This window comes from Anopheles stephensi, chromosome 2 (assembly GCF_013141755.1).
Source record: "Anopheles stephensi strain Indian chromosome 2, UCI_ANSTEP_V1.0, whole genome shotgun sequence".
Taxonomy (NCBI): domain Eukaryota; kingdom Metazoa; phylum Arthropoda; class Insecta; order Diptera; family Culicidae; genus Anopheles; species Anopheles stephensi.
In genome coordinates this window covers 20105549-20122060 of record NC_050202.1, presented here as the reverse complement: position 1 = coordinate 20122060, position 16512 = coordinate 20105549, and the positions used below count along the sequence as shown (strand labels likewise).

At 46.4% G+C, this 16512-nt stretch overlaps 2 protein-coding genes across 3 annotated transcripts in view; one reads left to right on the top strand and one right to left on the bottom strand.

Annotated features, from left to right (window-relative positions):
• LOC118503549 overlaps positions 1-16512 on the top strand; it is a 433940-nt gene that overhangs the window by 17545 nt on the left and 399883 nt on the right. Inside the window, exon 3 of the mRNA XM_036036948.1 lies at positions 11361-12417. Coding sequence (XP_035892841.1) covers positions 11389-12417 — 1029 coding nt within the window. The 5' untranslated portion in view covers positions 11361-11388. The remainder of the gene's footprint in view (positions 1-11360; positions 12418-16512) is intronic.
• On the bottom strand, positions 1134-2103 carry LOC118503552. Of its 2 annotated transcripts, none has more exons than XM_036036956.1 (2): positions 1561-2103; positions 1134-1463 (listed from the first exon to the last, which is right to left on the bottom strand). In XM_036036956.1, the coding sequence occupies exons 1-2, from the start codon at positions 1811-1813 to the stop codon at positions 1222-1224; spliced, it is 495 nt and encodes a 164-aa protein (XP_035892849.1). In that variant the 5' UTR covers positions 1814-2103; the 3' UTR covers positions 1134-1221. The 2 variants fall into 2 exon arrangements, with proteins under 2 accessions (XP_035892849.1, XP_035892848.1); XM_036036955.1 differs by having other exon boundaries at positions 1543-2087.

Genomic DNA, 16512 nt, shown 5'->3' with positions numbered 1-16512 from the left:
GCTGGCCATTAATTTACACAGGATGGCGCGAGCGCGCGCGTAATCCCGCACGTCTGTCAACACCGTCCCACACCACAACGCACGTGTAGTTGCATGTGCATGAAGCTGGGTAAAAAGGGGGAGTACGCATTTGGTGGTGGAGTGGAAAGTTCTCAACCAGACCGGAAGCTTCTAGTTTTGTGCCCACCCAAGTACCGCCACACGCGCACAATACGCTTACACGTACATTTCCTGCTTTATGGTAGGATATTCACTTCTGCTCTCCATTCGCTCGCTCCACAACTCGGTTAAAGTGTTTACATTGGTGGGTAGCTTTCATGACGTGGGCAAGAGTAAACCAAGAGAGAGGGGAGGTGGAACTCATCGTTGTAAAGCATAAAGCCACAGTTGAACGCAGTGAGATGGTACAGCGACAATTCCTCGATTCCTCTAATGCTCCATGTAAAGACATAAATATGGTCGGCTCTTGTGGCTGGACGCATGTGTAGCTTGGCTGTGTCCTCACACAAGGGAGTAGAGGAGTATGTTTTCTTTTCTTATTTGCTCTCCCCCTTGAACAGTGTTTCAAGTGTGTTTGTGTATGTGAAAAAAAAAATCATACATGCAATATTGATGATGAGAGTGCCGTGGTGCGTTTTACTTATGAATGTGAAACCCCCCTTCAGAATGGGTTTTCCGGTAGACCGGAATTCCGGTAGAAAATGCAGCAAACCGGCGCGTAGTAGTATTGGTGAAGGTAAATGGGGCTTTGGTGATAAATAAAAGTAACACGAAAAATATAGCCTCTCACACACACACGCTGAAGAAGAGGGGACCCGACCCGAAGGCGAAGTAATCTACAGCCCTTATGTTTTATGTAAGGCTACACTTGCTCCTTGTCTTGTTGGAAAGAATTGGTGGCATCACACATGCGGAAACCCACAAACATACACACACACAGCCACACTTACTGCAACACGTATTCAAGAAACAATGGGTTAAATGGATGGCAAATGCGGCACCAGAATTGTAATGGTTCCTGACGCTCTGACACGCTGTCCGAACGCTGTGGAAAGAAAGTGGTCGGCCATTTACATTCTTTGCGGACATTTTGAACTCTTTTGCGCCTAGAAAGACCACACAAAACACACACGTCACAACGCTTCGGTAGAAACTTAAGCGAATTTTATTGCTCTAGAAAAACGGTTTTTGACACTCTCACTGGCACTGACACTGCTGGTCCTAGACACTGTCACATGTAACCGCACCCGCTCGCGCACCCACACTCATCCCCCCAAACACACCGACCAGCCCACCAATGATTCCACCGACGATGGCACCCGGTCCGGTGAAGATGCTCCCGATGCCGGCCCCGACGAACGCTCCCGTCAGGGCACCACCGCTCGCCACACCACCGATCGCGATCAGCATACAGTTCTCCTCGTGTTTGTCGCGTCCCTTCATCCACTCCCAGAGCGATATACCTGCCGGGGATAAGGGGGGGGGGGTGATAGAATCGTATGAGCAGCCACGGTACCATCCAGATTCCCCATCCCAACCCACCAAAACTATTGCGATTACTTGACTCAATGTTGTTCTTGTCGTCCGGATCGCGCGTACGACGCCTGGATCGTGACCGCGGCAGCTCCTGCACCGTACTGTCAGCGTCCTCCGGGGCGATCGCTGGCCGCCGCTCGAAGACACTGGCCCCGGTACTGTTCGGTGGCTGGTGGTCCACCTTGACCACGCCGGACGGACTGACCGTGAGTGCGAGAGCCAGCGCAACCGTTGCGCACAGTACCAGCGGTACAATTAAATTCCCGTGAACGCACATCTTGGCGCGCCCGTGTACGACCGCACGACGTTACGACCTGTACCTGTGCCGCGGCACGGACTGCGCGGACTGGGGCCACCGAATGGATTATCAATTTTAATACCGAAATGGCACATTACATCGCGCTGAGCGCACCCTGGCACCCCTTGTTTCTGTTTTTTTTTGTTTGTGGAACGTTCCATTCTTCCGGTCGGACGACTGAACGCATCCGCAGCTTGGACGTAAACGTGTGGACGTTGTTAGCGCACCCTTTCGCTGCCGGTGACTGTGCGCCGCACTGCAGGCACAGTGCAACACCGGACAGTGTACGGTGCACGGTGTTTGGACTGCCAATTGGCGTGCGGAATGTTGCACTGTGGGTGCGATTGTTTGGGTATAATGGACACAAAGACAAAGCTGTTGAGGAAAATGAGACAAGTTGCATCGACAAAGTAAAATTTTAATTAATTTTAGTACCGTAGCTCAAGGTTCCGAAAGATATTTGAGGACGTATACAGTAATAGCAGAACGGACCGAATCAGTGGATCCTTTGAATCAACATCAAAATATGCTTCCTCTATTATTAAATTGTTATTGAGTACTTATCCGGTGGGATCAATCGTTGAGTCTAATGAATTAGAATGGCCTAGATCTTCTAGTGTTCGAATAACCCATCACTATGCGAAGGGCGTTCTAGAGTAACGCTCTGAAATCCCAAGAATCTGGGAGTCTCTAGCGTAATCTAGAGCTGTATTTCGAGATGTATTTCGTCTTCATCACTTCTTCGGATCCTATAAAACATTTGTTCTATGAATATCTGGACTGAGTTGTTTATTTTTGAGTATGCTGCAATATCTTTATATTATTTCCATTTTAACCATTTTCTAGTAACACCGAGCCTACAGTGCAGAAACAACCCCTCTTACCCGACTGCTTGATGAAGATTATTACTTTATCCCATCGACCGGACTCCCTGCGTGGAGCATAAAGTGAGCAATATGTCCCACCAGCATCCCACGCACGCCAAGGTCTTCTCCAACCGTGCAACTCTGGTCCCAGTTGCAGTTGTGACGCATTGAAATCGTCACATCTTTCGGACGTTTTTCAGTTCGTTACGGGGATGATAATGGTTCCGTCGGCTTGGATCGGGGAGCTGAACCGCTCGTGTACTCGCGCACGTTGGACGGTTGTTTGTTGCTTCACAGATTGTAAGCTACGCGAGAGGTCGTCCCCGGTTCGGGCGTCCGACGGTATCGTGATTAGCTTCAATTGAAATAAGGGGTTTGCCGGAGCAAGCTCGGCCAGGTTGTTTGTTTATCTGCGGTGGTTCACTATGCGCCCGGGTTGCCTGAGAGTGCCCCCCATACCACGACCATACATTGGTTTAACGGGTGTTGATGCTTTTTATATGCTGTTGTCAATGTTTGTCTTTGATTACTGACCATATCCGGAACGGTACACACGCACTGGAAAAGGCGGTTGAAGTGGATTTTGCCTTAATGAGTGTTGCGTGGTGGATTTAAATAATGTCAAATATGCTCTGATCGAATGCTGATATGTAGAACAGCTTCAAGCATTACGAATTTTAAACTCTGGATTAATATCTGCCAAGCTTTTATACCATTGACCACCTCAATAAGTGAATTATCCTACCGATTGACCCAACATCCTTCAAGCGCTTTCAAGTAAAATAAAGTCAAATGGTTCCTAAGCCCTTTAATCTGATAACAAATTGCAGGATTCCAATCTCGAGCTACCTTTGTCTTGCTTTTATATTTATTTTTGGTCCATTTTTTGCATAGAATTGTTGGGTAAAAATATCTCCAGGTATAAAATTGGAAATAAAAACAACCATCCCTCCTCAAGAACTCAGCCAAAGGGGTTACCCGTGAAGGACAAAATGAAAGTGAAATTGAACTCTGGTGAAGTTTTTGTTTTATTTTTCTGGATCTCCCACTCACCCGGAACCTCCCCTCCGAGGTCAGTGTCGGCCAGCGGAGGAGATGCCTTAAATTTGTTAAGCCTTACGCATAAAACAATTTATCAACCCGGAAAAGTAACCAAGAACTACTGTGTATCTCGAATGGATCCCATGTCTCAGGCTCAATCCCCCGAAAAAAAGAGCGAGAAATGGGGGAAAACCCTTCGTAATTTCATCACCAGCCACCAGCTGAACTGTCCCAGCGTTGTCCAGTATCCAGCGCCCGGGTTTGTCTCCCAGCCAGGTTACCACGGCTGAAGATTTTCCATCAAAATTCCCTCGCACCGTTTTTGGTCGCCATTATTTATGACCATAAACTTTCTGACAGCTCGTAAAGTAAGTAAATATATCAAGCCCGGGGGTTACGGTCAAAGCGACGGTCGGGAAGTAGTTCCCGCCTGCCTTCAATCAAATTGCTTCTTACCCACACACGTCATCACTCTCTCTGTGTATGTGTGTGTGTGTGTGTGTGTGTAGTGTTGGCCTTCGTTACCGAATGTGACGGGAGACGATTGCATTTTCCACTCACCAACAGTAGCAGGTCTGCTGGGAATATGGTAGGCCGGTAGCTGCAAGTGAGGCAAAACTGTATACACATCTAATCGAAAATAAAAGTTTCACCAAACATGACGGCCACCATCAGCGATAGGCCATTTGGATGGGCTCGTGTTCGCACACGGTGATGATTTGCAAGTTTTTTTCTTCTTCTTTTTTTCTCGTCTTCCCGTCGCTGGTGTACTTTCTTTAATGACGTTTCCGTTCGCCGGGTGGAGTCCCATTCCTGTCCCAATTTGTGTGGCGCGGACTAGCTAGATCAATGGCTACCATTTTCTCTGCTGCTAGTAGAACGCTAATTTTTGGGCTCATGCCTAAACCAGCAAAAAATAAAAACAGACCTGTGAAGCAAAAAGATCATATCATCCCGGGAACATTAGCCACTGGCGAAGGATATCCAATGATGGTGGTGTAGAAAAATTGCCTTCCGCGTTTGCCTGGTCGGTTTTGCTCACAAGCTAGCAAAGGGATTACTTAGGGGCTTTGGTTCGTGTCCACCACAATCCATTTCCATTTCCTTCTTGGGCAGGGTTTTGTTTTATTCCTCCGGCTACAGTTGTTAACAAATTATATGCTATTGCGGAAAATTAGAGATTATGTTGAAAGGAAAACATTCAAGATGGATAAGAAAAAAACCATTCTTATTAGGTTAGCCTGTTTAAGCAAGCGCTCGAACCACCCAAGAACATTGAAGCTTACCCTTGCTCCAATCGCTACAATGACACCGTTTCGTGACGGTGTCTGTTAATGCTCGTGCACATTGTAACGGCACGGAATGTGTGCCGCACTCGCTCAGCTAATGGAGTACTGCATTGACAGCTACTTAAGGATTTGCGTTTGTGCCAGTGATAACGAGCTTGTCTAACAAGTACCAGAGATAGACACACACACTATCTATCGCCCGAGCCGTATACGGATCGTGTGGCGTGTACGGCAGCTCTCACCCACGTTCCCCACTAATGCAACTCGAATGGGTCGAACCGGAATGACTTGTGGAAAAAATGGAAACCCCGGGAAGTCTGTAGGAGGAAAAAACGCAACTATTTCCTTGGGTGTTATTAATTGCTTTTTGCTGCTCACTGGCAAGGACAGGTCGATGGCAATGATTGTATCGTGCTAATTTTCCTATCACACGAAGGGGAGTATAAGGCGAGTAAAGAGGCTTTGAATTTGATGAACTTCTACAATACAGTTTTCTTCTGAGGAAGTAAAGATTCAAATTGTGGCAATAGCTGTTGAAGTTAAATACCGAGAGCTATGTATTTAAATAAACATTTGTTTGCCGCTGCTTTTTTGAGATTAAGATTCACTGGTATGTGAGGTTCTTGGATGTAAAGAGGGATGATCGGAATCGGAGATGGATGAGCTGTAGTAGACAGTGGCGGATCAACCTAAGAGCGGAAGGAGCGACCGCTCGGAGCCGCGTCGATTACGGGGGCCTCTTCTGCGAGGGAACTTCTGTTGTTTCCCTCTAATATCATAATAAGAGGGACCTCAACTGCCTTTCCGCTCGGGGCCTCCAAATATCTTGACCCACTACTGGTAGTAGAAGAGAATCTATTGGACACTGTTGAATCTGCGCTGACATACAAGGAAGGAGTCATTATGGACGTAACGGGACGGAGTGATCGGATGGGGACGTATGGGCCTATCCGATTCAGAAGATCAGGAGCATCGGTACGTCGGACGTAAAGGAGCAGGCCAGCTATGAAGACGGCACTAGCCACAGGCTGCCGCTTCTCTAAAAACGTCAACCGCAGGAGTTGACATCGGGAGTCATATAGAGCAACGGACTGATTGGAGGAGCCAAAGAACCTACAGGTAGCTTCTTCTTCTTTCTTGGTCTAATGACCACTTAGGTCATGTCTGCCAATTTTGTCTTCCTAGACTTATTGTGCCCGCATAGCTGGTGAGTGAGTCCTGAATGAGGTGAGTGGTGGATAGTGAGTCCTCGCTAATCTGAAATAGCTGGTGAAATAGCGCTGCACTTGTTCCAGCTCCCGTGTTCAAGGATGGACCAAATCAAGCTGCAGTAAAGTGACTTAAGCCATGTGTAAGGGGTCTATAAACATATTTTACTGGCAGTTTTCGAATACACCTAGCTTTATGACAGGTGATGTCTTCTTGGGACAAAGCTGGGGCTATACAGAAAATTTATAGTCGAAGATCTCTTATACGCCTCTAAGGCATGGACTCAGTTCAAAACTGACGAAGCCCTCTAAGCCGCATTCGCGAGGAAGATGCTCAGAAGGATTTTAAGACCCCGTATTTCTGGAAGGACAATGGAGGAGCCGATACAATGACGAGCGCTACGATTTCACCATCGTCCAGCGAATAAGACTCGCCAGTTTCACCGTAAGATCGTACGTCCCTGCCCGTGAAGTCCTTTTAGACCATCCACGCGTACAGAGATGGGTTGATGGAGTTGGTTCGTACGTCGGAACAGCCAGGATAATCGATAGTCAGTCCAATCAGGCAGGACCGCAATGCACAGAGCAATAGGCAGAATTATCTTATAAAGCTACTTAATTCTCACTAATGTTTGAAATGCCTTAAAATCAAGAAGAATCCTAGCCTTGCTAATATGCTACACTCTGGATCAGAAAGTGTACGAGTGAGCGCTCAAGGAGCCTTATTAGAGTGTCGGGCACCAAAATTCCACATACGATTTTTAATTCTACATTATCAGCAAATGCCTTTCCGCTATGGCTGTTCCTTCATAACCACGGCAATGCGTACCAAATGCTGCAATGGAATGTAAATATTTGACAAACAAATTATTCTGACCATCTACCATCTAATCGTAGACAAATTCATCATTATTGAGGACAACATTCCACTCACCCGTAAAAAAGGTATCTCGATGCGAGATCTCGTCACCGTCGCCATCTGATTGTGGCAGGTAGCAAGAAGTAAAACTCTTGCACGACATGATATATGCCACTGTGAAGCAAACCGTCGCTTCGTCCTCACACCGAGCAAGCATTGTGAAGTGGGGGAAAATATTTGAGAAAAACGATAGCAAACCACTCTCCAGCAAAATCTCAAACATCCCAGAAATGAAAAGGTTCTGGACACATTCGGTCCAGTTTTTTTTATCCTCTGTTTGCTCCTTCCAGCAGGTTGTGGTTTTGGCGTTCTGCTGTGGAAATGTGCTTTTACCTGTGGGCTAAGCCCCCCCCCCCCCCCAGAAAACCAAGGCAAAGACAGCCATTGTTGAATGCATAAAGTTTTCCTTTCCGTTTTGTGCGCCTGGTGTGTCCCACATTCTGGTCCAGGAGAATATCCAGGAGGGTTTTTTTTTTGTTGCTGTCAGTGTAACGTCCACCATGGCAGCGTCTTCTTTCTTCGTGCGGTGCGCATATCCATTGAAGAAGCACGTACCCAAAACGTGTGGTACACAAACAAGTGGATTATTTGCCGGAGGATATTTCCCGCACATTTTACAAGGACTTGGGTGTATTTTTTTCTTTTGCATTCTGTTGTCTTCCTCCCAGAAAGTGGTCGCTCGCTTTTGCCGGCAAGTGTGTCTCTTTTGCGTGTGGTTCTCGTACATTTTTTCTTGTGGATACGGGCCCGGACGTTCGTCCGCAATAGTGGCACAAGACTCGACGACAGACGGCAGAAGTACCTTGGCGAGTTTACGGGCAGATTTCACCCAAGTTTTCGACCCGAGCTCTCTTCATATCTTCAATATTTTCTTTGGCATTCGGCTGCGGTAGGGGTTTGCTCCCGGTTTCGATGGTCTTCGAGGGCTGCAAGGCACAGACGCCACGCGCGACTGGATCGTGATCCATACAAATAAATATTCAACGAGCAATGGTGCCGTTTTCCCGGTTCCGTGGACCAAGAAATGAAGGTTTATTTCTGTTTTCGAGTGGAGGAAAGATTTCATGTCCATTCGGGAGGTTAAAGGTATGTAAGATTTTCTGGTTGTTGTGCGAAGAGAGATGCATTAAGAGAGAGGCTATACGTAGTACGTGAGAAGTCGTCCAGGTCCAGAACGGGCAGACAAAAAACTGCTGCGAATTCCGAGATGGAGTGGAATTTCTAGCATCCTTCCCCCAAACGTCACTTCACAGCACGAAACCGGAAGGTTTTGATTTAAATTTTTAAACCAAACGTCATCAATGCACCGTTCCGAGCGTACACTAAAAGCGAAACATCTTCCCTATGCGGAAGTTATTCGCCGGCTGGCTGGAGGCTTCAAACCGTATCACACACCCACCGGGAGAACCCTTGGAGAAACGAAAGCTGGCACTGAAACCGGGAAGAAAACTGGGACAACACCGTGCCGTGTGCGAAATGTGCGATACATGTGCGATTGGTATTGATTTTTCTGTCAGAAGTCATTTTTCTTCGCTACCTCGGCAGTTCCTTGAGATTGTTTTACTTCCGATTGTGGGCTCTTTGGCTGTGCACTGTACACATGCGTCCGACACGTCAATCGAACGCGTCGGCTGAAGGTTGCAGGAGCAAATAAATAGACTGATTTACATTTTGATGAGAAAACCGGAAATCGGTTTATTAGTATGACGATCGAAAGGGAAACACAGGCCCTGTGTGGGTTTGTTGGGTGGGAAACACTGGCAGACGAGCAAGATGTGCGTTGGCGGCAACCGCTCAATATGGCGACTGGATGACAGTTGCTTCCGCATCACGAATGATTGATTTTGGTGATTTAATTAATACGAGCTCCTGGAGGCCAGGTGGCGTAAAGCAAAGAGAGTTCCCATTTACCTACCTCAACAAGCTGTTACGCGTTAAGAAATTCAGTCAAAATTAAAAAGTTTGTATCATTGAAAGAGGCCTTAGATAAATAAACATGTTTTAGGCTAGTAATTACCATAAACCAATATTTTCCCAACGCACCCAAAAGTCGCAAATCACACAAACAAGATGTAACGAAAGAGTGACAACGATATTGGTTCACCCGAAAGCCTCCAACTAGGACACGATTCTGCATAGGACAGGAAATTCATTTAACATTCCAATACTACACCCGCATCCACAGGCCTCCTAAATGGTTTGGGACAGTCGGCCGCTCTTTCCCCCAGGCCGGACACGCAGCGCACCGTCCACTTCAACATGGTTTCGTTCTGGTACGTGTTCAAGCATGGTCGAATTCACGTGTTCTGGGCAGGGGATTGCATTTTGTTGCAATTTGCAGACGCAGCACAGCACGAAGCACCGTTTCGCGCTATCCGTCGGTGAGTGTTTCGAATGGTTTTGTTGGACGATGTTTGAGCTTGCCCGATTGTTTTCGTCATGTCCAGTTCGGACGGGCGATTTAGCAAACTGGTGCTTTCGGGTGGCATCGTGAGCGGGACGTAATGTCGCATTTTCCCAGCGGCCAAACAACCACCGGCAACCAGGTCTGCTTGATTCATGCTGCCAGACCTGCCCGAGCAGTGGAGGGAGCCGACCAGTCCCGGGAGGACAATGAATGCAAAATACAGCATTCTGCAACCGAGGATCATGTTGATCATAATAATTTCGTCCAGGCCATCGGCAAGCTTTTGGGCAGCATTCCGGCTGTCGCCGTCGGGCCGGACCGACCCGTACCGGAAATTAGCCGCTTTATGCGTGTACGCTTTCCAATGTGTGAGGCATGCCGGTGCGGAACAACCACCAGCCGTGATAAATAATTGAACTAAATTGGCTCAAAATAGGACACAAACAGAAGCGTTTAAATGCGACCGGTTGACGGCCGCTGGGAGATGGGATTGGTTGACAGAGCAGCTTGGGCAGAGCCTGTTTTGGGTGATGAGTGTATGGCCGAGCGTGGATGTGTGTAGAAATTTTCCCCATTATTGTCAAACCCATCTATGTAGAAAATTCGAGCACCACCACGTCGGCTTGCTGAGCGAGCTTACAAATTATCCATTGGTCATAATTAGAGCAAAGATGTGTTTAGTGGCTATTTTGGGAACATTGAAACCGAACGGCGTCCTACGAGATGCTTCAATATGCTGCGCGTGTACATGCAGCGGCAATGAATAATCAGATAGTTTGGCAGCTCGTGCATGGAATTGATGTCGGGTGCTGTGACTGTGAGCCGCTTGCACTTAGTGTAAAGTGTATGCAATTGTTCGTTTTAATTCGAAGGAGCGACATTGTACGGTGCGAGGAAATGATAAGCGAACACTAAGTATGATAATGTACAATGATGTCAGATTGTTAATCCTTCCCAAACTAAGGAAGAATCCAACTATCTGCCCGAAATTCTGGGAAATTGGCTCAATATTCTAAGTCTATTCTTTAAACAGCTTTGAATTTTGCGCTATAAAGAGCTTAAAAAATTATTATTGAGAGGAAGCTGAAGATTTTGAGTTGAGAGGAAGGAAGAAAAAAAAACTAGAAACTCAGCTGTTTAAACAAGAAAAATAAGTATAAAGAATTGCAGTTTGTATCAATGAGCTGTAGTAAATATCACTAGCTTACAAATTGCATACTTTCAGGCGATTAATTTGTAATAATTAATGAATATAGACAAATAACGTACTCGGTTGCTTACAATTTTATGATTTTTTACAAGCTGTGTTATTTATACTTTAAATATAGAGGGTTTATAGATTCAAAGGGTCATGTCTAGACTAATGCCTACTTCAAGGCCTCTTTTCCCGGGCTCTGTTTTATGTGATGCATCCGTTTGACAGAATTCTTCAGTTCCGAGTACGACGATTCGGTTTTCATAGGTTTTGATTCCGGTCTTGTTGCTCCATCCGATTGAAAAAGAAAAATCTTCTGAAAAACGATAGGACCGGGGTTCAAATCCAATCCTGACCACCTACCCGTACGGAGAGGTGACTCCTTTTCTACGGGTAAAATTAAGTCACAGAAAGCCAGAAATGACAGGCCGAGACCTCGCGTGGTTTTAGTGCCAAGGAAGAAGAAGAAGAAAATAAGAGAAAATATGAGTAATCACATTATTATAAATTATTATTAATCTCTTTGGAGTATCAAATATCATTATCTCATTCTTATCGCTTATCTAATTATCCTCCTTCACTTCTTACCTTCCCGTTGCAGCTCGTAACACTTGCCCCGCGCACACAAAATGGCCGACCAAGGTCAGTCGCCGCCGATCACGTCGGCTCCAAAGCGAAGCACCGACCATCCCTCCACAATCGGCATGCCCACCTTTCAGCACCTGCAGCACGGTGGTTCCGAATCCTGCAAAAACTCTCCGAATGTGCCCCGGCGACACGATCCCGCACACCACCTACCGCACCATGCCGCCGCCCTGCTGCTCCTAGAGAGTGGCTCACAAAGCGCCAAATCGTCTCCGCTTCCAAATCGCCGGCTTGACAAACTGCAGGGCGTCATCCGTGATCAGCGATCGACACCGATTGTTGGACGGCGTGCAGCTGACGGAAGCGAGATGGAAGCGTTCGAGTCACCGCTCGTCTCACGACGCTTTCTCCAGCAGCAGCAGCAACCGTGCGAGTGTGTTGGTGGACCGACCGTTCCACCGGCCAAGCGTCGGGCAGCGTCCGAGTGTATGTGCAGTACGGGTGTAGCCACGGGTGGTGAGCCACAGGTGATGCGTAAGCGTGTCGATTCGGACTGTGGCAGTGCGGGTAGCTGTTTGCGAAAAAACGTGGTCCGTCACAATTTTGGACTTGCCAGCGGGGCTGGTGTCGGTGGTGGTTTAAGTTCGTGTGAAAATTCGCCACTTCCGGTGCGTCGTCAGTTCGGAGCGGGTGGTTGTGGTGGTGTTGGCGGTCCAGTGTTTCCCGCATCCCCGGCAAAAAGTGTACTCGGTGAGCCGGGAGTGTTTTCGTCACCTATTCATCGTCCGTACGCCCATCATCATGCGGCTGCCGGAGGGTTTCATGGGTCGCCGGCCGGTGCAAGTCCGGCGAAAAGTGTTATGGGTGAGCCGGGAGTGTTTTCGTCCCCGGCACGCAGTGTTATTTGCAGCCCGCCCGGTGCGGAGCCGAGAGGTGGTGGTAGTGTGTGTGGTGTTGGTGGTGGGGATGGGATGGAAGATATGGATCTCGGTAGTGGTAGTGCTGCGGGTGATGTGTTGGCAGGAGATCAGACAATCGTGTCCGGCTGGCTGAAGTTTCGTGACAACAAGAAGGTAAGTGATAAGAGGTTGTCGACCTGTTCAATAAATACGATCGAGCTATCTGTGATGCTTGGACTGTTCAGGGTTTTAAGGTTGCTACTGATAATGGATTTAAAATTTTATCTACTGATGGTGCAAATCAAAACAAGTTGAAGACATAAATATGATATGAACCTATTTAGGAAGACTCTGGTAGAGCTTTGCACATATAAACCCTTCATCACAAGGCACAGAAACTCTCTTGCACTTCGCTGACTTTTGACTCCGCAGGATCAAGTCTCACGCCTTGCTGATGTACATCATTGATGTTAGTGATCTACATATGACTATGTCTTTCCTAATCCTACGTTTAGGCAGCACCGTCTAGTTCATCACAAGCCTCAGAAACTCTATATTACTTCGCTGATATTTTACTCCTGAGAATCAAGTTTCTCACCTTCCTGATGAACCCCTCAGCAAACCGATCACTATATATCTGCTATATATAGCAGCATTATATATCTGCATCTATGTTTAAGTGTACCTGGACCTCAGATTTGGATTTCTGTGTCTTTCCTAGTCCTACATATAGGCTGCACCGTCTAGTTAAGACTCTGGTTTCTATTTGATGAGTCGTTTAAATTCATTTTTTCTACTTAAGAAGGCAAAAGATGCAACCAAAGATATCTCACTTTTATGGAGCTGAAGAATAATCAAGGCTATGCGTTGACAAGAATTTTCCTAACGAAGTTTATTAGCTCAACTGATAATCATTAAACTAGATTTCAGAATGAGCTCAATCAAAGTTAGTTTAAAGAAGGTTAGGAAAAGCGCTACAATTCAATTATTGCATTAAAATCTTAGCGAACAACTTCTCAGTCTACAGCAGCCTAAGTCGTCATTCTCAAGTAAGCGATTCCGATTGGATTTAACAGCATTTGCTCCAAATCCAGTGACAACATTCGTTTAAAATGTCATTTCTAAGTCCTTTCCAATGGCTCCGCCAAAATGAGGCAAACGGCACAAACGGCACAAACGGCGGGTTTCTCTTGTGCCGAATCTGGAGCAAAAACAAGCTACTTACAGATCCCGAAACACGGCCAAACGGGATCCAAAATTTCCACCCAGTCAGCCTAATCACGATAATCCTCCCCGAAAATCCTTACCACGTCAACACGGCCACGATCCACCGTTGGCAGGTTGGCGATAAGCGTACGGTTTGATACTCCACTTGAACTTTTCACCACGCCACGCCAGTTGCCTTTCGGGAAAAAGCTCTTTTGTTTGCAGTTCCGTTCATTAGAGCTAATTCCTGTCGCCTGGCGTCATTTTGCTGGGGCACCGACATTTTCCGATGGTGGCGTTTTAATGAGCTTAGCAAATCAAGCGCTTGATTCGCTTGAAAGCGGCGGTGAACATGCACGCACCTTGCCGCACCGAAAAACAGCCTATAATTGTTGGCAGAATGAATGTTTGTTAAGGCAGGAGAAGGTACTGTTGATGTGTCTTGATGTTTTTTATTATTCTTATAAGTTGTTTCAAAGAATGAACATCGGATAAGGCATATTCCGGAAGGGCACAGAATACTTTTTATTTGAATGTGAACCTTTCTCTTTTCAAATATGCTTTGCTTCGGTTTCGGCCGTTGGCAAGATGAATACTTTCCGTCTGTAACGCTTTTATCTTCCGGAACCAAACATGGCCTCAGGTTTCACTTTTCAATGAGTATTTCCACCAGCTTCCTATGGGTTCAGTCTCTCTCTCTTTCTCTCTCGTTACGAAAGGGGGTTGCATGGTACTTCAGAAGGTTGAAGAAAAGTATCTCCCATTGAATGTCGGCCGGCATGCGTCGGTATGCTGCTTATCCTCTAGAAAAGTCTGGTGGCCTGGGCTCCCCGGTTGGAATGCTGGAAGATGAAAGTTTACAGGTTCTTCTTCGTTGGTCCACAAAAAAGCCGTGGTCTACCTTCCTAACCGTGATGAGTACTTGACATTACCTCCCCACCGAAAGCCGAACGGTGGTGGTTCTAGTCCTAGATGAGGGATCCGTTTTTTTTTTGTTCCATCGGAGAGAAAAATTAATCCAATCTAAATGATAAAGCCAGGAATCGGAGCGTTACGAGAAATTTGCGGATCAACGACGGTACGACATGGTGGGTGGAGGTTGACTTTCGGTTTCGGTGATTAATTATTTTGGTTGACTTTTGCGTTTTCATTACGCCACAACTTCACCGTGGAGGACGGGGTGGCACAAAGCGCGACAGGCAAGAACGATGGAATGTTTTGGAGTTGTAGGGGAGTTTTTTTGTTGTGTGTCGCTTGTCTCTCGCTACATTTTATCGTGGAGATAGAATTCGTGCAGGAAAAAACAGGTTCTTCTTCCACAACTGTAGCGTCGTTCGTATTCCCGCAGTCCATTGTTTGGTGAAGTCTGATAAGTGGAAGAAATAAAGTGCGGAGGAAAAAAAAGCACAGAAACTTTCCCCTCTAACAGATGGAAACCGTGCACGGTAGGTCGAATTTTACGCCAAAAATTCTTCAAATTACTTGAATGTGTGGAAAAGTGAAGGAAGAATAGCGGGAAGCAAACCGCACCGTCCCATCGTCCTAACGATGCCTTATCCGCATCGCTGTCCGGACAGAGAGTGACGTTGGATGGGACTCCTGGTGATGGAGCGAAAAATAATTTGATGAAGAAGAATATGTTCAAACTGTCAACGGAACGGCAGTGTGCAGTGTGCGAGATAAGAAGGATTTCTTCTAGGACGCGGTGAGCGAAAGGTGGACTGTTGGATTCGGTGAAGCGAATGTAGGTTAGCTAATGAATTTCCCGGAGCAAGTGCGGACTTTTGTAGCGGAATCGGTGGAGAAGTCTTTAATTAGAGGTTTTTATTTGGATGAAGCTAGCTTGCAGGAAACTAATGTGCTTTCAGATAAAGCACACGACAAGCAATGATGGCGCACATGACAGTTGAGATGAAATAAGTGTAGCAATTTATTTTAGCTGTCGAAGAATAAGGGGAGTCTATGTAATCAATAAAAGATATAAAAAATAAATAATTGCCTCCAAACACCAAACCAAAGAAAATTAACTGCATACTTTAAGGCTCCAGTAGGATAAGAACGTTAACCCTGAGTAGTCGCCTTAAACTTTGATTTAGGTCGTTTGTAATTAGATTGCGTTAAACTTCCCAGTAACTTCAAAGCTTGTCGTAAAGCACCTCTTTCAAGAGTTTTTATATGATCAGAGAATTTTTCGGTAAATAACGCCTAAAGGTATGCAACTGATGCCCGCACAACAGTCAGTATAGTCTCCGCAAGCTTAAAAATGCACCTGCAACCCATCAAATTGTATCTCATTTCTGTGTTCAATACCATTAAGAGGCTCCATCCAGTCCAAAGCTTGATCTATCTAACCTGTAGCAGCGTACAAGCTCAGCGTTCGTGCCAGTTGTAACCATATTAAACCCACATGCTTTTCGGTACTTCATATGATCCTGAGTGTGGTACCCACTGTCGAGATCATATCTTTTCCATTAAAAACAGCTAAAAGCGTTCGTTAGCACCAGTTAATAAAATTATACTACATGCAATAGAATATCAAGCAGCTGGCAGGATGCTTCCAGCCATCAGCAGTGAGGAATCTAATAGTCACTCCGCTGTCTCCATCGTGGTCATCATCGTCCGTACGAGACTTGCCGGATACTTGAATTGGATACAGTCGCATAGCAGAGCTCAGGAGTGCCACACCAAATCCGGCTGCGCCCTAACGCACTGCAATGACTGCACGTGGCTGCATCCTTCTGCTGGGTGGGGTGGAAAAACAAAATTTTGCCAGTGGCTATTTTTACAGCTGTACAGCTTTCCGAGCCCGTCCGGCTCGAACAGCTGGAACAGAAAGTTGGTAAAATTAGTGTAAAACAAACAGCCCGGCACACAGACAGACACACACACACACACACAATCGGTGCTTTTTCTGCTTCTGGGAGTTTCTGTTTATTTGCTCCCTTATGGGAATTTGGAAGCGTTCACAACACACCCGTGGTTCAAGCCCGAGTGGGTCAGCTCGTTTAATTTTATTTGACTTTTCACCAAGCTCCGGTTCCTGCTAGCTTGAAACACAACCCG

Bases quoted from the DNA above. Each gene is read 5' to 3' on its own strand.
- LOC118503552 (XM_036036955.1), bottom strand. From the start codon at position 1,813: ATGTGCGTTCACGGGAATTTAATTGTACCGCTGGTACTGTGCGCAACG. The intron at 1,464-1,542 runs GTGGGTTGGGAT...TATCCCCGGCAG, and splicing joins AAGTAATCGCAATAGTTTTG to GTATATCGCTCTGGGAGTGG.